Below are 22,740 nucleotides of genomic sequence, written 5' to 3' on the forward strand. Positions count from 1 at the left end.
TATTTGACTTTCAGTGGGATTTCGAAAATTGACAAATGGTTCTGCAGACTTAAGAACAGGATGTTTTTGTAAATGTCCATATTTTTTCGTCTTTTGATATGGGTTAGGCAAATGTGATGAAATTTATTTGGTTGACTTCAAAGGAAATTCGACAGAAATTTTTTACATGTATGACCCTATATGGCTCTTATAATAGGTTTTTGGGCGAGCCAGTCTGTGCCTATATTGTTAACTGTTCATGTCGTTGCCGTTCGCCTAACTGTAAACGGTGAACATTTTGCTGCAACAATTTATGGCTTGCCACATAAATCGACTTAATGAGCTTTCAAGTGTAAAGCAATTTCATATTTTCATATCCTTAGACAGACTCTGTTTCTCTCTCTCCCTCCAACAACAACAACAGCTACCATCAATGATATATGAATATACACTTCTTTGGTCGGTGAGGTTAGGATCCTCTCCACGAATCATATGCAATACTTACGAAATATATGAATGTAAATATGTGCGTATACTTTCGACTCTGGTTGGTTAACAGAAAACTAAATTAATGTTTTTGGCAATACTCTTCGCCAAAAAAGGTCCAATGACATGAGAACCGTTATTATTTCACAAAAATGATCTTCGCCCCGTATCACCACAAGCGGGAACTTGGCCTCTGTTATATTATAGGCAAAGGAATGCCCATTTTCCTGGTTAAAAGTGTAGGCATGAATTATGTTTAACAAAAATTTGGTTTATTAACAACAATAAATAAAAGAGCACAGGAAATATGAACATTATAAGATGATTCATTCAATGGTAGTGTGATAGGACACTAAGAAAATGAAATGAAAGTAAATTATAAAATTCATTGTAACCCCCCCACATTGCACAAATCGAAAAATAGCAATTATTCCGAAAATTCATATGAAGATTGACTTTTTGCAGAGGTCATTGGTGAAGTTTCAGCATCCACAAGCACTGGAACCGAGGTTGCTGTGAATATCTCTCAAATTTGAATCTATTGAAGGGTTATTTCCTTCTGATGAAGAACTCAAGTTCGGTATATTACATCGCTTCTTCTTACTTTTCATGTTGGCTGTACTTTCTTGGGAAACTTTTGGCATTTCAATTTTAAACTGTGAACCAAAATAGCGCTCTAGAAAATCATGCATTCTTTGTGTGCGTTGCCGTTGACGTTCGAGGCGTAACCGCTCAAAGAGATCGACCTCAGAATCTTTAATGGAAAGCATTTTCAAATAGAATAAATTTATATTCAAATTAATGTCAATTTACCACTTTCAGAAGTGTTCTGGGTTTCCTCTACTTGCTGCACCTCTGAGGAATTAATTTGTTCGTGTTGTCTGTCTTGCTTAGACTCTACGGAAACAGTTTCTATATTTATTTTTGACTTGCCCTCGCTTTCATCCCTATTCCATAGAATGTTTTCTGAAAACTCCGAAGATCTGTATGAAATTATTTTCTGTACACTCTCTACATCCGAAGAAGAATTTTGGTTTAGTAAATGTTCTTCTGATGACTGTGAACCCTTGGATAATTTCTGCAGTGTTGTATTGACAAGTTCCCCTCCAATAATGCTAAGAGATTCCGGTTGTTCGATCTGTTGGATTTGTATGCAAATTATTATTTTGAAGAAACCTCCAAATAAAAATCTTACGGGAGTGTGTTTGCTATCAGTATTTAGTGACGATTCTTCATCTACATCATATTTAGCTGTGGAATGCTGGGGGTGTTGTTCTCGTTTAGATTCCGATTCGTAAGGCAGTTCATTAGGATAGACTTCATCCCAGTATTGATCCTTCACCAATTCGGGGTGTTCGTGGTGCATCTCATCCACAATTAAATAGGACACTTGTAGATTGCGATCAATCATCCAATTAATCTGAAATTAAAAATTCCAAGTTTTGAAAATAATCTCATAAAGTCCTTGTACTCACTTCAAAATCATCGTCATCTTCCCCGAAGGGATTTATTAATGTCTCGGCCACTTTCAACCAGCCCATATAGAAGAAGAACTGTAAAGTTATAAAGAGCGGCATATAAAAATCTAAACCCTCGTAGGTGTTCTTCTTGAACTCAGTCCATTGGTGAGCTAAAAGGCTGCACACAAAAAAGGAGTAGACCGCTATTGTTACGACCTGAGTGTAGACCAAGGGGATATTGATAAAATCGTAGTACATTAATGTACCGCACCGGCCACGAAAATTATTCAATTCATCTATAATAGTCTTGACGGCAAAGTCATCCCTTATTAAACCCTCGTTGCGAGCCCTGGTGATAATACTGGCCGCCCATATAATGGGCATCCAATGTTTGGGGTACTTCGGGAAAGCACTATCCATAGCTTCAATGATTTTCTTCTCATTCTCCAAGAGCAGGCCGGCCTCCACCAAATGTTTCAGTTTGGGAAAACGTTTCTTTACGCCCGGCGAAATCATCGAAAACACGATAGTCAGACATAAGCACACATAACGCATTACTGTGCGGCGCATAACACGACCTCTTTCATCCTGGCCATGGACATGAGCACTGACATATACGGCCACAGAATCCGGCCAAGGGATTGTTATATACTGCTCCCACCACCGGGTCATCACCAAATTCACATAGAAACCCAAAACAAAGGAGAGCGGTATAAAACTGCTATAGCTGGCACAATAATACACCACACTTTCAAAGGTCCTGCGGGAAGAAATCAATCCATTATATGTCTGACTTATTTTGCTGCTCCGATGCCACATACTTTTGCGAGTCCCTGTCCAATACATAGATATATATCAGATTGATGGCGTAGTAAAGGAAGAGAAAGAGAAGCAGATCCATCCACACTAATTTGTAAATGCTTCCTCTCCATCTGTCATGGAATGTATTAGGTCAGTTGCAATTTGTTTTTGGGTGGTCCCCTTCTTACCTTGCCAGCAGCTTTATAAAGCATCCGAATTTCTTGCAAGTTGCAACTTCTGCAGTGTAGCTTACAGTCATGACAATTTCAAATGTGATATTTAAAAACACAACAAATATTTTCTTTCTCATTGTCAAAATAATGTTTTTTTTTTATTTTTATCCAAGTTCTCAAGGTATTTATTTTCTATTCAAATGTTCTTTTTTGTTTCGCCAGATTTATCCTTGGCATTGCCGTCATCTTGTGTTGATAGTTGGGAAGATTCGTTTGACGTAGATATGAGTGGAATTTTATCAGTCTCCGATATTCTGGACGTTGGTATGGTTAGCATCAGATGTTGCCTTTGAAGCCTTTCCAGGGTTCTCTGGGCTTTTAGATTTTCAAAATCATCGGAATTGTCGTTTGTACTCGAAGTTGAAAATCTACATTCAATACTACTGGGTTTTGTTTCCGTAGCCCCCTCTACTTCTTCCATTTCTTCATTGTGGATTATCAGTTTGTCTGTGCCCAAGGTACTCCGTGAAGCTATGTTGCTGTTGGACTTAGGAAAGAAACGGGTTAGCGAGTCCTACCGATGAAGACAGTTAATACCTCAGCATAAAACATTCAATCAAAATATTACCACAAAGTTTATATTTAGTAATGATTTGCTTGACTCGTTCCCATTCACTTTTGCTGTAGAATGTAGAGGCGGATCTTCGCTGTGGGCTTGATAAAAACGTTGCCAATATTGATCTTTCAAAAGTTCGGGGTGTTCATTGTGCATTTCGTCCACAATAAGATAGGATACTTGCAAATTGCGATCAATTAACCAATTCAACTATGTATTTTAGAAATTCAAAATTAGCAAAAATTCTTCCAAAACTATTTACATATTTACTGATAACCTCAAAATCATCGTCGTCTTCGCCAAAAGGACATATAAGTGACTCGGCCACCTTTAACCAACCCATGAAGAACATAAATTCCAGCACCGTAAAAATTGGAAAGAAATAGTCCACAATATTCATTATTCCATCGGGATCTGTTTGTCCCGTCCATTGGCGTCCGAAAACCGAGGCCAAAAAGAACGTGTATACCGCTATGGTCACCACCTGAGTGTAAACCAATGGAATACTCATGGTGTCATAGAATGTCAACACCATGCACTTCTCTCGGAAACCATTCAAAGCATCTATCAAAGTTTTCAACGAGGAATCGTCACGTATCCGGCCCTCTTTACGTGCCCTCGTCACAATGGCTGAAGCCCAAACGATGGGCATCCAGTGCTTCGGATGCTTGGCAAACTTTTCATTCAACGATTTTAAAATTTGCTTTTCATTTTCGACTAAGAGACCAGCATCGACTAAATAATCCAGGGTTGGGAAACGTTTTTTGACGCGTGGAGATATCCTAGTCAGGACCATGGTAAGGCTCAGGCATACATAGCGCATTATTGTGCGGCGCATTTTGCGGCCATTTTCATCCTGACCCCTTATGAGTGATGAGACGTAGACAGCCGTATTGTCTGGCCAGGGTAGAGTCATATATTGCTCCCACCAACGTTTCACAATGACGGACACATAGAATCCCAATACAAACATTAGAGGTATCAGTGATATACTGCTATAGCAGTATACGACAATTGTTTCAAAAATTCTGAAAAACAGTTCACAACAATACGAATAGATCCGGCCTTTTTCCTTGCGTTATACTCACTGTTTGTGTGACTCGTTCAAATAGAAACGATAGGTGAAATTGAGAGCATAGTAAATGCTTAGGTATATGAACAAATCCAACCATATAAGTTTATAGATGCTGGCACGCCATCTAGTTGGGATAGCAATCTTCAGTATTATGGGATCTGACATCTTAGAAACTCACCTGAGTAAAAGTTTTGGAAAACAACCAAATCCCCTACACTGGGCCACCTCAGAGGCATAGGAAACTGTCATTTTCACTCCTCTTCTTCCAGTTTTTTTCCGAGACAACAAATTCTAGACGTTGAGTCAATTTACTGCAATTTCCAAGCCTATTACGTTAGACAATAAAACACAACTTTAGAATTGCCAACAACTTTAAATTTAATATGCAAAGTGTTGATGCGGCAACTTTTACCATTGTTATGTTGCCTGGATGGCTTGGTTGTTTGTTTTGTTGTTGTTGGTAATTATTTAAATTACATCAGTTGTAGTAGTACTTCTGACTTCCGCATTTTACATATGCCAGGAAACCGCAACGCACACACATCCTCAGACTAAGCACAGGTGTAACATTATGCGGCTTTTGGTCTCCTCAAGACATCTGCATGTCTGTTTCTCGTTCAGTAGTTCTAGCCAGAATATGAGAAGACAAAACAAAAACAAGTCGAATGAAAGGTATTTTTGTTATATTGCTGTTCTGGAAGCCACAACAGAAATTAATTTGGTTTTTCCTCATCGTCATCATCCAAGGTGCTTGTGTGTCTGTGTGCGCAAGTGGTTCCGTTCGTTATAGTGGAAATACAATTTACTGCTCTGGAACCGACCACGTGCCTTTGCCACAAGTATGCAAGTGCTGAGACGAATATGTGGTAAGATTAGTGCAAAAGCAGCAGCAGCAAAGATTTGTTGCCTTTACAGTGCACGCACTCCATGAGAAATCTACATAATGGTGGAGTTTGGATGGTTTAAATCCTAAAAATAGTTATTTCTCTTTCGTTTTCAATCTATAGTTTGGGTAGGACTCTAACAATGTTTCCTTTTTAACTAATTCCCTCTAGATAATTTCTTTAATTGTGTATTAGTATCCTTTTCTAAAATAAGCTGAACTGAACTCTAGCAGAAGGTCTTGTGGTTTCCCATACATAATAAGGAGGTTTATTTGCATTTCCTGTTATTGGATCTATTTGCAATAGACGTGTGCGTGTATGATATGTCTGTCTATGTGTATGTGTTTGTGTGCGTTCTTATGTGTAGAACAAGTACATAAATTACTCATGCCTAAAGTTAATTGACAAAAACCACAATCGAAGAGAGTGAGTAATTGAGATTTTGTATTAACAGAATACATTATACCAATACAAGCAGCATACCAATATTGTCTTGTTCACACATGAATACATTTCCTCAAAGGAAGGGAAGAAAGTCAAAGAGTATCAGAACTTTAACATTTCCATTGAGTTAGGAAGCATTTGCAATGCAAATTGTTATTAGAGATATTTCAAATGTTGTGTTAGAAGTCAATATTAACGGGTTTATTTGTATGAACCAATTTTTACTCTTATTAAAAAAAAGATAGGCTGAGATGTTATTTGAGAATGTTATTATCGCAAGATTCTTCCTAAGGTCATACACATTTCTATAAATGTAATAGCTCCAAATATTCTTGACTGAAATTTGACATTATTATGTACATAAGTTTATGGGGGCACAACCGAGTCTTTAGGTTTGATATATTCCATTCGAATTAACTGCGTATGGCCTAATGGTTAAGAAAATAACTCCATATAGTTTTTTGTTTCATTTCTCACTGCTTTTGTTTTATAAATCTCAGTGCTTGTCTCATTATCACGTGTTATCTCCTTACTAGAGTTTTTGAAAGTGCAGTCAGTTCGAGTTAAACTATTTTTAAAACTTTATTTATTGAGGTGAAAATTGCAATTTCAATCTTATTTTACACACTGACAAAAAATCCGATCCTTCCTCTACCTGTCACTTAATCACATTGTGTGAGTAACATTTAGCTGAGAAAAAAACGTGTATTAATTAGGAGCTAATCATTAATTTCCATTTGATTACTTACAACGGCCGACCGACCGACCAATCATTGGGTTCTGTAATCATTTCCATTCTTTAGACAAACATCCTTTCCATTGTCAAGTAATGACATTTCCCAGTTTTGTTTCGTCAGTTATTGCCATTGGCAATTTGGCTTTGTGCTAGCGGTAAGTGACAGCCGGAAAAGTTTTCCCTCGGATAGCCGATTGTGGAATTTTAACTTTTTAACGGTTCCTTATGCAAATTAATATTGACACAATTCCTCGCTTCTTGTCCAAATTGTACTGTAATAATAATGAAGTTTGCTTTCTTCGGCTCGGCTTGCCGCTGTAATAGCGGCAAAGCAAAGCTGTGCAAAGCAAACAAACGAAAGAAAATGTGTCAATATCCATTACCACTTTAGGCAGTCTTCCCATCTTGTTTTTTTTTTATATTCTTCTTCGCATTAATTTTCTTACTCCGACATGAAAGTCCAACTTTGAAGTGAATAATTAAAACATGCTACAGTGAAATTGAAATGAATTCATTTGGTTAGAGTTGTTTTTTTCGGTGTTCCTTCCGCTTGAGCGAATGTGTCTGTGTGGTGGTAATTTAATTATTTGCCAAGGAAATTGATAAATTCTTATTCTTGCTGCAATGTCCACTATAAGTTTTCAATGAAACGGAAACGTAATGCAAAATAAATTACAGAAGATGAAAGTGATGCCGTAGTGAGGGAGGGATGATGATGGATTCAACGGAAGTTTTGCGTTTTGTTGCAAATCCACTGTGACATGCTCTCTAAGATATTTATGAACCATAAATGTATTCCCACTGTTACTAATCATGTGACACTTTATAACACTCAGCTAATTTGCATACATTTACACGTTCATTTTCTTTATGGCATTGTTTTAACAACGACACCTAAACTAATGGAATTTCACGTTAATTTGCACGCACATAAATGAGCCACCTTTGTGATGTGGAATGTGTTGTGTCAAAGTTGGTAACACTCATTTGTTTAGCTGTTGCGAGAATGTTGTCGTCGTGCCGTTGTTGTTGCTGCTGTTTCTGGGGCTGTTGAAACATTAGAACCCTTTTATTTGCATTTGTAATTAATACGTGTTAAACAACATCATAAAACACTACATTGAAGTCATAGTGTCAAATACACACATACACACACACACAGAGACCCACAACTATCCTGAAATCACAAACACACTGTGCCTCGACTCTAACAACTATAAAACACACTATTGCCAACACATTAAAATAACAATATGATGTAAAATATTAATATAGTCGAATGGGATTAGTGTGCCACACACACACAGATACGCACCCAGATTCACACTGGGGTGTAACAAGATAAAACTCAAATTTTGGTTCCTGCCGAAATAGAAATGCGTAAAATGAAATAGATATGTTTAAAAAACTCTTAAAGGGTCAAATACATTGGTATCTGAGCACATTAGCCTTGATACTGCGTTCTCTTCAACCCATAGCATTTTCGAAATATTTATTTTCGTTCCATCCCAATATAATATTTTGCTCATGTGTATACGTATGAGTTGGTTTATTTAACTACCAAATTTACATTTCCATATTAATAATTATTCACAACCCCCAAAGGACTACCATAGTAGATGGATCACCCAGTTATAAAGGAATATGTATATCTATGTATGTGTGGGTGTAGATAACTGAGAGACACTATTTCACCTATGCATACAGACATAAACATAAAATCTATTTTATTAACAGACTCGTAAAATAGACTCTTTAAATAATTTGGAACGTAATCAAAATGCGGGACTCTTCTTCTTATCAGCTGAACCATTTTTTCGCTGTACAAAAGAGAACTCTCAATGGAATAACCTCTACATTCTCCATAAAGGACATCCGTTTATGCCAGCTGAGGGATTCCAGAATTTGTTCATAATTTAAATAACAAAATTTTATTTTAATGTAAGTGCATTTTTATGGACACTTGGATTGGATTTTTATGAGGCAGGAAATACCTTTTGTTTAGGATTTCTTTCGTATAAAATTTTAATGAGATATAAAATGTTATGGTCTTAGCAGAAAATATGTAATAAGTTTATCCTTCACAAGACTGTCCAGTTTAGCTGGATATCATCATTGAAAACCTTCAAATATAAGATAAATACTCTTTACTAAAATTGAATTGTGGAAATTCCGATCAAAAATGTCCTCGAAACAATATCAATTAAAAAACTTTTTTTATTTCAATTTAATGTCAACTGCAGTTGTACGTCTTTTTTGGACTTATGTTGCAGTTATTCTACTATATGGTATTTATTATTTTTATTGTCTTATTTTGTTTATATAATATTCTGCATAATATAGAAATGTATATAAGAACCATCAATCAACACTAATACATAGTTGTTGTGCCCATTTACATAACTACAATTTCAATGAATATTCTAATCAATTAAAAATATATTCACATTTCTATGGGCAGGCTCAAAGCAGACATTGTTTCGTTAGTAAATATTTGTTTACAATGTTGTTAACCAAAACGAAAATTCCCCTTCCAGAATCAAGGATTTTTCTATTATGCCAACGAGATTCCCTGGTATGATCCGAACATTCGTTTAAATATTCAACTTCCATGTAGGGCCTATAAAATATATGTATCAACATTTGTACGAAAGGTACGATCTAATTTGTGTAACAATACAGGTATGGCAAATTGCTTTACATGTTGTTGTACTTGTACTGCTCAATGCTGTGGCCGTTTAGCAACAGCAGCAACACATTACTTTGCCCATGTACAAAGAACTAGGTTGTTTTCCAAATTTACATGCACATATTTGCATTCCAGTGATGCCTCTCTTGCTTACGTGCCAAAGAGTTTCAGGTTAAAGGTGTGTGCGTGTGTGAGTGCGGTTGTATTTTTGAAACTAAACGAAATATGATGCTGATGATGCCATGAAATGCCTAAAGCGACACTCAACACTGACGACAATATCCTTCGTTAACTGATCTCTATACCTTTAGCCGTTTAACCTCTGATACCTCAAAACGACTGATATGAGCTGTAGGCCATCTTATCGGGAAAATGTGTACATCATTTCTTCTTCGCCTCGTAAACATGTACATGTGTACAAACTATCTGCCTACATTTGGTCAATATCGCTCATCGTGTACAAGTCATCATCATCATCCTCATCTCCGCTCCATCGTCGCTAGCCATCGTGGATGGGATATGACCCCGTGTCCGTCTATATATGTGTAGTAAGTTTACTGTTAGGGTTTGTTTAGGCAAAGCGTTGTGATGTTGCGGTATTGCATGTTTCGTGGTTGATGCTTGTGGCAAGGCCTCTGCATGCATTCTCGATGCTAGGGTCACTGGTTCGTCATCGTCGTTGGTGTTATTGTTGTTTCCATTTCAGTTTTTCAATCAAAAAACTCGATCCTACATCTCACATACGTACGTGCTACCGAGCTCAGAACTCAGTGTGTGTTTGGTTAACCCGTGTCAAATGAAAATTTGCATAAAGTTTTGCATAGGCCTCCGCTGTCATAGTTGGACATACTCCGGGTGAACGATTACATTAGGGTGGGTAGGTGTTCGTCTGTGTCAAATGGTGTGCAAAGACACTTTTTTCAATTTGCATAGCATTATGTCTATTGTGCCAATTCAAAGTAATCGGCTGATTTTATGTATGTTTTCTTTCAGATCGCTACAAATAACTTAATTACGTTTCTTATAATTGTGTTAATATTTGGACTCCTTAGGATATATGACCTAAAGAGCAAATATGGTAGATATCAAAAATGGGATCGCAAGATAGTCAAAGTCAAGTGTCTGTTTATTTTTCCAGCACTTCTACTGGGTGCACCCCAATAAACACTTTCTTACCCCCTTCATTGCCACATCACTGTTGTCGGCAATATTGGCTAAGTATGTGAGAGTGCTAAGGCCTATGTGCTGTCACGTTGTATGTGTAAATAAAGTGACTGCAATGCTTACTGCTGCATGCATTCATTCATTAAAACCCAACCCACATTTTTCTGATGTGTTTTGACTGATCGACTTGTATTTTTTGCAAAATATTTCGACAGAAAATTCTCTTTTAATTTCTCCCCTCAACAACTCTCACTCCCACAGTACATGTCGCTCCCATGGGGTTGCCAACCAAGCTATCCGCACACTGACATTTCCAAAATCTGAATCTGTTGGCGGAGTGAGGCGAAGAGTGTACAGGCATCCTGGCATATGGTAATTTTATGCAAGTATTGTAAGCTTCGAATCATCGTCCAGTTAGTTTAGCAGCAGGCATGGATGGTGGCAAATTGTTTCTAACTTGTTGTGTTGTGTTTACATTGCTGTTTTTGAAAATGTTTACAAAACTTGTGGCAATATTTTGTTGTTGTGTGTAATTTTTTTTATGCAACATCATCATCAACAACACCATCATCGTTCATATGCAACGCATAAAACTGAATATGGAAATAACATTGATTATAAAGTAAAAGTAAGGTAGAGCGAAGCTTGGTGGTGTCCGGAGGTTTATAGTGCGGTCTAAGGTAGTCAAAAGAATACCGCAGCAGGCATAAGCAATGGGCGGTGGGTGGTTTCGTTTAAAACACTAACCCAAACCTAGTTGTGTATTGCCCGGCAATTGATTAACAAATTTCTATACGGTCAAGTGCAATACCAACAGCAACAGATTGTTTAGTAGTACCTACTTGTTTTGGCATTCGCATAAAATATTGTTGTTGTTGTTGTTGGACAATTTGTTTATGTTGTTGGCATCGAAGTGAAAACCCCAAAAATATCTCTCCTCGTCCCATCTTTAACCCGCCCGATGGTTTCATTCTCACCCGCATCCGAATACAATAGCAGGGCAATGGCAGAAATAGTTTGTTTGTACTCGGTTTGTGGCATGTTGTTGACATATAACAACAAACCAAGCAACCAATCGACCGACCGACAGACGACCAACAACAGTAGCAACGTTTAACCACCAGAATACAAAACTCACATACATTTTGTACTTACATGAACGCATGCTAGTCATGTGTGTGTGTGTGCGTGCGTATGTTGGATTGCGGATATTCAAACATGTATGTGTACTTGTTAATACATTTCTTTTGCCCAACGCCTCTACCAATAACAACAAGGAAGATAACAATGTTTTTTCTCTGGTCAGTGGTGAAACTCGCAACAGCACAACTGTAATTTCAATCAACAACAACAACAAAAACATTAATTTCTTCATTCTGGATGTGTGTTGCCGCTACAACAACTGGCCGGCCTGCCCTATTCTGGGACCATATTCGATATTTTCGTTTCTCTTTAACAATTGATTTTATCACAGACACACCACACTTTTAACACAGTGGTATTTTAATTGAAAGGACATAACGGCCGAAGAGTCACTTCTGCTTAATTGAAAGCAATTAAGTGTAAAATTGCAAACTTTGATTGCAGCTGTTGCAAGTTGCAACTCACAAAGAACCATCATCATGTGATGTTTTACGCTTTTCGCTTCAGAGTTTTCTTTTGCAAGACATTATGAACGATTGGCGGTTGTGCGTATATATGTGGTTCCCCAGCCTCACGACGGCGGAATGTAGCTGCTTATGACATTTATTTGGTTTAAACATTACTATTGTTTAGCTTGAAAATATAAAAGTTGTAAACACGGAATTGGAATTGACTCTTAAAAAATATATGAAATATATATAACTGATGGTTGTGTTTACTAAAGGCTAAATCTTCCAAATTCGGAGTTTTATCTGCAAGCACCACTAGCATGAACTGTGAGAGTGGTTTATGCTAGAGTTCAAAAGGGAATTTTGATTACAAGTTATTTCCCGTGTTATAAGAGTTAGGGTGTTTTATGGTTAGGAAATACACATAGCAGATTCAACAACCACCGTATAACAATTTTTTGAATACCACAACAATTCAATTCAGCAATTCATTACTTTCTGATCTTAGGGATGTAACCCAAGTTACTACTGTACTATAATTTACTTACACATATTTTATCGGTTCGAAGAATTGGTTAAAATTAAAACACCAATAGCGGATTCAACAACCACACATTTACTATGTATTGTAGGGTGCCTCAAAAGTTTATGATCTTGGTGGGGGAAAAAGTCAGGCATATTTTTAGGAGCAAAACCCATGAACTAGCGATGACTTGACTAAATACATTGTTTTGTGAAATTTAATAGAGGCACATACAGAATCATGTTCACTCATGTAGGACATCACTGGCCAATTCAGGGTATGGAATTGAAAGAAAATCAAATGCATATGTTGACTCACAATTGTACTTCGTAGTAGTATTCCAGTCGGTGTGTATGAAAATATATCAGATAATTTTTTTTCTTTTCTGTTATGTTACCCCTCCATCTATTGACAATTTAAGTACATATGTCCTCCTCTATCCTTTGTACTCGAGAAGTCAATACAACAGATTAGTCATATTTTTTTTTCTGATCTGTTGCGAAATTGAGTAATATTTTTTTAAGATCTATATATTCATAATTATTATGATGATGTTTTAAATATTGATCTATTTAATTTCAGCATTCTGGAAATGAATAAAAAATAAACACAATTAGTCGTTCAATAAAACAACTTCTAATAGAAAATATTTTCAAGAGAATGCTATTTAAAACCACGAAACATAAAAATGCTTTGCATATCGTAGTCCTCATTCGGCTGCCTTCATACATTACATAAATTAGCGATGCATTTGCGCCAAAAGCATTTGTGAACGATTTCATTGTAAACTGAAATAAAAGCCAAATATTGAACAAATAATACGTCAGTTCTTAAAATAATATGCAATGGAAATTAAAACCAAACAATTTGACCATGGCCAAGTACAAATGGCGCACACAAATATTAAATCAAATGCCGAACTTCCAACAATAGTATTAAAAACAAAGCGTAGCATTCAAAAAGCAAAGCCTTTTTTGCTTTGTTTTTAATCAATAAAAGGGAAATGTGATAAAAAGTTGGAATTTTATTTTGAAAAATATAAAAGTCGGAATTTTGTTTGTTTTAGTCCATTTATTGAACTTTAGTCTCAAAGTAAATGTAGGAATGTGTTGGGGGGATTTAGTAAATATTGGCAGCAGACTCTGTTGGACATAAACAGTCATATGCAAGCAATGATTGGTAACAAAACATAAACATGATCCCATTTATTCGATTCATTCAATGGAGTTCAATAGACGCCGCATAAATTACTCACTGAATTTAAACTCCCAGCCAATAGCCATTATTATGCATTTAATTTTGTTTTTCAGTGGTTATACTTTCTCTCTCCCTCTTTCTAATGTGTGTGGGTAATGGAAGATTTTACTGTTTATTATTTTATTTCTGTGCATAAATTCAATACAATTACAGTATCACCAGCAACTTCGAAAATAACGGCAGCATCGTTCATTATTATAGTTTGACTCAACTACTACGTCAATGCTGTAAAATATATTCTATCTAATATTCGTAAAAATAGAAAACTAAGAAGAATTTATTAAAATTTAGATTCAATGTTGCGAATATTTTTCAAATATTAAAAAAAAACATATATGGCGGGTATACTGAATTGAGGATTTTATATATGTGGGCTTGTTACATATTTTTTGGATATCATCTGTATATTTAAAGTGTCGTGTAAACCTATTGCTTATCTTTCATTAGTAATGAACATGCCTAACTATTTTCTATTCATTTGAAAAAATTTTCCTATGAGATAAATAGAGTTGATATGTGACGAAAATTATCTTATCTTATTCAATAACCACAATTTTCATCGGTTCGTAACCTAAATAAACAAATATGCCGTAGTATAAACGTTAGATGGCGATTTTGTGCAGTATGTACTGTATTTACCACGAAATTCTATTTCAGTGCTGATCAAATTAAGAGGAAGCTCCCATGTTGCGCTTAGGCAATAAGTTGTTTTAACCCTTTGTGGTCTAATGTTGCCCACAGTCAACAACATTTTTTAGAGTTTATATTTAATATGCAGCTAGTAGATATATATTCTTTGGATTTCAGATGTATACAGTCCAAATTTTTAAATCGCTTCGAATTCGAATTGTACGAATTCTGACATCAGAATTATTTCTGATTCTTGTAAAAAAGAATTTAGGACTTACTGAATTTAGTCAGAAATCAGTTTATTTTTATACTTTTGAAATGAGGCATTCATTATTGTACTAAAATATGTTGGACAAATTTCTATGGGGTTAATACTTCGACAAAATTTATTGTTACTTGGGTGATAAATTCTAACTGTACTAAAATTACAAAAATACGTAGTGTTTTTCTAAAATAATCGAATCGAACAAATGAGAGTGACTTACGAAAAAATACAATTTTTTTACATACCTTTAAAAGTCGTTCTGAACCAAACAGTTGCCATTTGTTATGTTTATTCAATACATGAAATACATATAATCATATCACATTAATTTTTTTATTAAAAATATAAATATTAGCATTTAATTAATTTATTTAATATATGTTACCATTAATGATTTTAAATTAGCTAAAAATGGCAATAAAATTAATTAAAAAAAATTAAAAACTAAAACTAAATCATTAACAAATAAACTCTATAAAATTCAACAACCCTTTTTAGATTCCCAGAAAATAAATTGTAATTTATTTGAAAATGCCTGTCCCATCCACACACAGAAAACAACGTCATTACGACAACGCACTAAAGGTAATTTGCTCTGTTTTTGAGGCAAAAATTTTTAACTGTGGTGTGTAAATAGATATTTTTTTCAAACAAAATATATATATATATGTACAAGAGAGAGGAAACGCCGACTTCCACGGTAGAAACCGGATATAAAGAACAACGATTATAAGCAACCATGGATATAGCATATAATGATAATTCATTTTTTGACAACCTACATGGGGTTTACGAGTAACTTTATTTGTTTGGTAGTCAAAATTTGCCGAGTTTTGCCAATTTTGGTCTCGGAAAAATGTTTATTTTCCTGTGACGTTAGGCCAATCTTGATGACGCAATGCATACAAAATATCCTAACTTTCTCCTCTAATTTCATTTTATAATTTTATAGTTGTCTGTTATAAAGTTACTTACACAAATTATATATCTTAAAAACGCCAACAGTCACAAGTAGATGTTCAATGATATCAATTTAGGAGACTTTCATTTAATATATTTCTGGTGTGTATATCTAAAATGACTTCAATTACGTAAATTTTGTATCACTTCGCAAATGTATTAATGAATATTGTATATAACATAAAATGCTCACGCTACTGCCAACATTCTCCATGTTTTATATATATATTATTTTTTTCATTTTTTGTATTTATTCAGATGCTTCAAAATACACTTTAATTTTTAACCTTTTTTGTTTATTTAATTTTATATTCTAAGAGTGAAGTTTAACTGGGATTTACACCCCCTTTAAGACGCGTTAGCGGAATAAATCTTACAAAAACATTTTGTTTGCCCAATTATTTTCCAATGACATCAAAAATATTTTTGTTTTCGAAAGTTGAAAATTTAATTTTTACTCAAAATACTGTCCAAAATACCTATAGTGCAATTTAGTAGAAAAAAAAAAAACAAACACATCGCATACCATGCATGTTCTATTATTGTACTGGCATCAATTTCAAATTCAATAATTCCGACAAATATTTGCTGTGTTGTCTGTCACTGCCGCCATTGTTTGCTTAATTAAAAAGCATAATTTTATAATTTTCTGATGTTGATTTTAAAACGATCAAATGAGTCTCGTAAATTTAAATTGAATTAAAAATCAATGAATAAATACATCGCATTTGAAAATAATGCGTGCTGCAAGCAAACAGAGAGGAAGGGAGTTAACAAATGTAAATATGTTCAGTGTAACCGTATTCAGCGAAAATGTCGGAATCATTATTGGTCGTATTCATTCTTATGTAGATCTACTTTTTGAATGTATTTGGTGTAACAAAATGTGTATTCCCTACAATTGAAATTGAAACAATTGTTATTTAATCTGTTTTTATTATAACATTTTTGTTTTTAAGAACATTAGTAAATAAAAAATGATCGAAAATGGTTACACTTATCACATCGCATCACACACATATGGAGACAACTGCAAATAGAAATGCGTTTAACCATTCATTCATTCATTCATTCACATATCCATTTATCCATACTTTCAACATAAATAATTGCATTTTTCCAAACGATGATTTCGTACTTGTTGTTGTGGTTTTATTGTTGCTGAATTGTGGCACCCGTATCTCTAAAGTAAATATTATCACTGCGTCTATGAATATTGTTAAATTGTTCAATTTAAACTCATTACCTAAATAGATAATGACACTGATGAAGCAGACGGCCCATTGGGCGACAGTATGGCTGACTAACTGACTGGCTGACTAAATGACAATGGGAAACAAAATCAATCGGAAGTGCTGCTGTGGGGCGAATAGGTGTGTTGTTGAGAGGCCTCATGGAACGTGTCCATTATTGTGACATGCATTTCTGTTTGTTGTTGTTATTGCTTATTTTTTCTTTTTATTCGCCGCTGAGACATAATTTATGGCAATTTTTCAATTTCCCAGCATATAATTTAAAATCGATGGAGGGAACGAAACATAAATATATAAATTGCCAATCAATGACACCCTACCACCCAACATTGGTGTCCCACAGTGTCCGTGCGAGGGGGTCGGGGTGTATACGTTGGTTGGAGAGATGGTTTAAATGAATGGCGAACATTCAAACGAATGTCCTTTTCAAACGGAAATTGGTGATTCAATCACAGGAAGTGTCAACGGTTATGGCGGTTGTAAATGATGTTCATTCGAGTTCAAAACAAATACAAGCGAGTGAGAGTTGTAAGTTCGTACTTCGTGCTATGTATGTATGTATACTGTGTGTGTGTTTGTGCTACATCTCTTGTTCCCTTCCGATTGCCATGTCCTTTCCGAGTGAGTAAGTGGATGGGTGGGTGCGAATGTTTGTGTGATAAACAGATTTAACAGAGACACTTTTTAACGATAAATTATGCATAGAGATGGCAATGGCGATGGCAATGACTATGCCGATGGAATTGACGATAGCAATGCGCTGATGTCGATGTTATTGATGCCAATACGGCTGATGATTAAATGATACACTTTCATCGAAAAAAAAAAACCAACGACAACAACAACAATAATAATAAAAAATGAATAAAAACGAAACATCCGTATAATTTAAATTGGAAAATTAAATGAATTTTTAACGAACTAAAGCTCTCGCTGCCCTCGCTCATCCGGTCTGAACTTAAGAACTTTCAGTTTTAAATTAAATGTTATGGACAATCAATTAATTGTCGTTTTTAAGCGTGTGACTGATAACAACACTGCCAGTCAGAGAGGCCATATGACGTTGAAGTGACAACTGCTCCATTTCGAGAAGCAAAATAATTACTAAAGCGCGTGAATCTTATCACTCAATAAGTTTAATTAAACAACCACTTGAAGAGGCGCTTTGCTTTGGCCCTGCATCGGCATGACAAAAATGCCGGATATTCTTGCACAGTATCAGCGCTTGAGAGCTTCAACTTTGGAAAACTCCAACCAGACCAACCAGTTGGACATGAATGTCACATAAATTGAAATCTTTATGAAATTTACAACAATCTTAAAATTATTAAACAAAAATGTTTATTTATTCTGCTAAATCGTACAACTACATGAATTGCTAACAGGAAGAGGCGATGCTCTGGTAAATTTCATATTTCACATTGCCCTTTTCAGAATTTCATTTCTACTGCATCGGAGTCTCTGTCAGACAATTCATTTTCATCTAGATGAGGATACTTTGCCATAATTTGGACATAAAACTGCACGAGTTAGCTATTGATGTGCGTATAAAATTGATTATTTTATGCGAATTTATATATCGTAAATCTGAACAAAGGAATGTAAGGAGGCAGCCAACTGTGTACACCGTACTGACGGCAAATTCCACTTTACCGTTCCATGTCGTTTATCCATCGCTCCATTGATCCATCCATCCACACTTCATTGCAAAATAATATAATAATAAAGCCAACGAAGCGTGGTGCTCAGTCATAAAAATCTGAAATTTTATTGAAATGCAAAAGTATAGCAGAAGGCAAATATCAGGCAGCTCAACAGACAACTGAATGTTCAAAATAAATATTTTTAAACTTTATTTGTATTTACAGCAAATTATTCTCAAAATGCGCAAAGTTATTGATAAGCAACAGCGCTGAACAATGAAATAAAATATGTTGTTGAATTTATTCAGTTAGAGGTTGGGGTGCTAATATTCTGAAATAATTGCGTACAAATTGTTTAAATCCAATTTATGCAATGATTGAAAAATGTCGTGGGTCAATTTTCAGATTCGACCGCCACGTTCATAGCGTAACCCCTTCATTCCCCTTCAAGGCAAGCACATTTATTGCAGGGGATTTCAGACACGAAAATATTAATCACAATATATTTGGTCCAATGTATAAATATAATAACAATAATTAGTCAGGCATTTCTAAATGTCTTTTGATTTGTGATACCATTGCTTATATCGAGAATAAGAGATTTTCACATTCGCATTATGTAAATTCATAAGAAACTTACTTAATGAAAGTAAGTTTTTCCACAAAAAAAAAAAAAAAAAAAATCAAGATATCCATTTATCCCTTTTTTCCTTTACCCCTTTCTCACTGTATTACAAAACAAATATCCTTCATAACTATCTCGAAATTTCAAATACGAACACACACACACACGCATTCGTTTTAGCTGTAGCATGGCCTTTGTTGCATTTTCAACTTCATCAATTTAATGGTTTACCAATATTTACTTTGGCCAATGTGTCTATTACCGTTGGTCGGCAACCGTCGATCAATGAAGTTTCCTTTTTGATCTGGCAGCGGCTGTGCACATGACAGGGACTTGGTAGTAAGTCTATTGCTGACTACTGCCAATGTAGAATGTGAACATGGAGTGTGCTTACTGCAAAACATTTTGGACTCGCTTTTGCGCTATGTTTGTCTAGCTGTCTGCTTTCTGTCTGCACTTCATGGTTAATGAATAACAAATAAACTCTTGGGTGAGTACAAAAAAATGTTCAGCCGTTAATTAAATTAATTTTAAATGAGTATCTTTTGCACTGCACACTCATCACACAAAACAAAAACAACAACAACAAGAGCAAGAGCAAGAAATACATACACTAAAGTATGTATGTAGGAATATTCACACGGCTGAATACACATTGATATTTCGACCATAATTGGTTGTTGTTTCCAGCATCATCCGGCATTTACCCATAACGAGGTGTATGGGGAAATTTGATGAACCGACTAGGCTGGCTAAAGGGGTACTGGAACAACAGCGTGAACACTAACAACAAAAATAATCGCACAATCAATTGAATTGATTTCATCACCGTATCAGCCAGGGAGGCTGATAAGTCGACAGGCGGGGGAATGCCAGGCTTGCTAGCTGGTTGGTTGGATGTGTGGAGGAATGGGAGACGATATCAATGGAGCGGTGGCAGTGCGTGAGATGTTTTGCATTCGATATTTAATAAATGCTTAAATGATTGCTTATCTGCCACTTACGCACATCATGATGACAGCGATGCTGATGATGATGCCGATGCTGCTGGTTATGGTGTGTAAGCTCGTTCGTGAGCTGCCTGACGCAAATGCGAATCAAAATCCAAATGTAAAGTTCCGATTCGTATGTTGCGACCGGAGAACAAAGTAGTAGAATGTTTGTTTTGTGTACGCCATGGCTGTCGCACTGTCATTCAGCCCGGCATATCGGGCATGAAAGGAGTTGCGGTGTTGGCGGTGTATGAGTGTGTGTCAATTGATTCGATACAGATGGCTCTTCGCAATCAATACACTTTAAATTAAATGGTATTAATGGCATTTTAATATTTTGTTTCTTTCAAATATTAAGCGCCAATCAATTGAGCGAGTGTGTGTTTAATTAGCACTTAAGTGAGCTTTCAGTGTGACGCAATCACGCTCGCAATGCTGTCTAACAAAAGGCCAAATGAGACGAAAACATCACTCGTTAGAGTGTGTTATGGGCATGGTTGAGATTGTTCTTTACAGTTTTGTGTGTGTGTGTGGGTATGTTGGTGCTCGAGTGAGTGCACTTCAATAAATTGTGGAAATTGTTTGATCTTTATGCGGGCAAAATAAATGCTTCGCTGATGTTTGTATGTCAACTTGGTTTTCTGTTTACTTCAGTTGTGGAAAGTGAACCCTTTAATTGTGCTTATAATTACTCATCATGGCCCTAAATTGGCTTCTGAAGCGGCCATGACGTACATTCTACATTCAAGTTTGTGTATATTGATATATGTTTATGTGTGTATGCGAGAAATGTCTGCGACATCTCATGATCCATGAAACGTCTAGTGAATGTCATATTAAACAAACTTGCTTTATTCGAAGAGGGATGTGTACATCGCTTGAAACTCCATTGCTTCCCAACAAATTATAGTCGAAGCAGCTGAGAAGCAGGCATCCCCAACATTCTGATATTGATGTTGAAATGTGTTATCTGTATAATGGGTTGGGTCGAATGAGCTCAGTGGCACCTAAAATGTCACCCTAATATATACATATCTTGATGCACTTTATCGAACGTTTTAAATTTTTGTTATTTCGTTATTTTTTTATATATAAAAAATACAAATTTTAAACATATAATTTTTTGGTCGAAATTTGTGAATGCATAGCAATTACATTGACACCATCTAAGGCAAATAATGGAATCAAAATAATTCTAGGGAATGGTGTTGTTGCATCGTACATGCAGCAGGTTCGAGATAATTTTAAAGAATTTTTCGTATAATTTGTCAAGAATAACATAAATATGTGTAAAGTACATTTTTATTTATTATAGTTTACTTTCGAATTTTTACTGATTTTTTAGATTGCCTCCGTTTGTTTCATAATAATATGTACTTCCGAAAATACTAACATCCAAATTTACAATCTTCTCATATAAGTAATTTAGTCTCCCCATCACTCTTACAAAGCATATAAAATATTTTCAGAATTTCTGAGTGGAATTCCCCAATTAAGGTCGCTGAAGGCACTCATCTGCCCTTTTAAAACATTATTTAATAAATAATTATGTGATGCGTTTTGTTGTGCGAGTTTGAGCGTGTAGCAAAAATAGTTCTTTTTCGCTTTGATGATTGTCCCTAGAGTTGTTCCTTTCGAAGGAATGTGTTAATGTGATGCCGCTTTTATTTCATTCCAATTCATTCAGTGGCTAATATTACAGATCCGGATACTCCTGCTGGCTGTTTTCATTTTGATTTGATTTATATACAGAATTTTCATCGTATAGTGTAACACATGTTGGTTGTGTTAACGTTTATCTTGAGGAGAATAAAGTGTTATAAAATAGAACTTTAAATAATTGAAAACAAATGACGACGACATAACAGATTCTTGCTTTTCGTCATGCCTTTATTTCAAATTATATCAAGCTTGAAAATATAGCAACAATTCCCAGTGGTGTTTCATGCTCAGTTCTACCTAACCCATTGTGTCCCCACTTTCTTGCACATTGACTACATAATAAAATTTAATTTAACGCTTTGTTGTATACGACTCTAAAATTCTGTATTATTTTTGTTAATTTAATAATATCTATATAATTTGATTGCAGATATTGAAATAATTTTGAAATATAAATTTTAATTTTTTATTTGAATCTACATTTTACATTCACAAACATTATTTTGCCTGTGGACATCATTGGGGCTCAATTATTTTGCAATAGTGGAACTCAAAGGGTTAAGATTAAATATTACCACTCCGTTTCTTATTATTCCCATTTAATTGGCCTTATAAAGGCAATTCGAACTAGTTCAAACTCTGTTCATTAGGGTTCAACATTTATATGGCATCAAGTTTGTTGTTCATTTCTTCTTTTGCCACAATTCCGCAATAGAATTTGCAAATGTAGCTTGGCATTCACAATTATACCACAAAATGTTCAAATTTTTTTTATAGAAATGCATCACTGGTGCCAGGAAATTTATGATGAATATTTCGATTCCAACACTA

The 22,740-nt window shown here is 35.2% G+C and overlaps 2 protein-coding genes across 2 annotated transcripts; both read right to left on the reverse strand.

Moving 5' to 3' along the window:
- Nucleotides 1-791: 791 nt before the first annotated feature.
- LOC133331437 (bestrophin-4-like) lies at nucleotides 792-2,991 on the reverse strand. The gene is made up of 7 exons (XM_061539828.1): nucleotides 2,915-2,991; nucleotides 2,747-2,857; nucleotides 1,941-2,685; nucleotides 1,661-1,885; nucleotides 1,279-1,603; nucleotides 1,070-1,219; nucleotides 792-817 (listed from the first exon to the last, which is right to left on the reverse strand). Exons 1-7 carry the CDS (start codon nucleotides 2,983-2,985, stop codon nucleotides 792-794), a joined length of 1,653 nt encoding a protein of 550 aa, XP_061395812.1. The 5' UTR covers nucleotides 2,986-2,991.
- A 104-nt stretch (nucleotides 2,992-3,095) lies between these two features.
- On the reverse strand, nucleotides 3,096-4,839 carry LOC133331432 (bestrophin-2-like). The gene is made up of 5 exons (XM_061539824.1): nucleotides 4,769-4,839; nucleotides 4,604-4,714; nucleotides 3,793-4,543; nucleotides 3,576-3,725; nucleotides 3,096-3,446 (listed from the first exon to the last, which is right to left on the reverse strand). Exons 1-5 carry the CDS (start codon nucleotides 4,837-4,839, stop codon nucleotides 3,096-3,098), a joined length of 1,434 nt encoding a protein of 477 aa, XP_061395808.1.
- Between the last annotated feature and the right edge of the window lie 17,901 nt (nucleotides 4,840-22,740).

This window comes from Musca vetustissima, unplaced genomic scaffold, assembly GCF_032173495.1.
Source record: "Musca vetustissima isolate MV318-11 ecotype Yass unplaced genomic scaffold, APGP_CSIRO_Mvet_v1 utg2953, whole genome shotgun sequence".
Taxonomy (NCBI): domain Eukaryota; kingdom Metazoa; phylum Arthropoda; class Insecta; order Diptera; family Muscidae; genus Musca; species Musca vetustissima.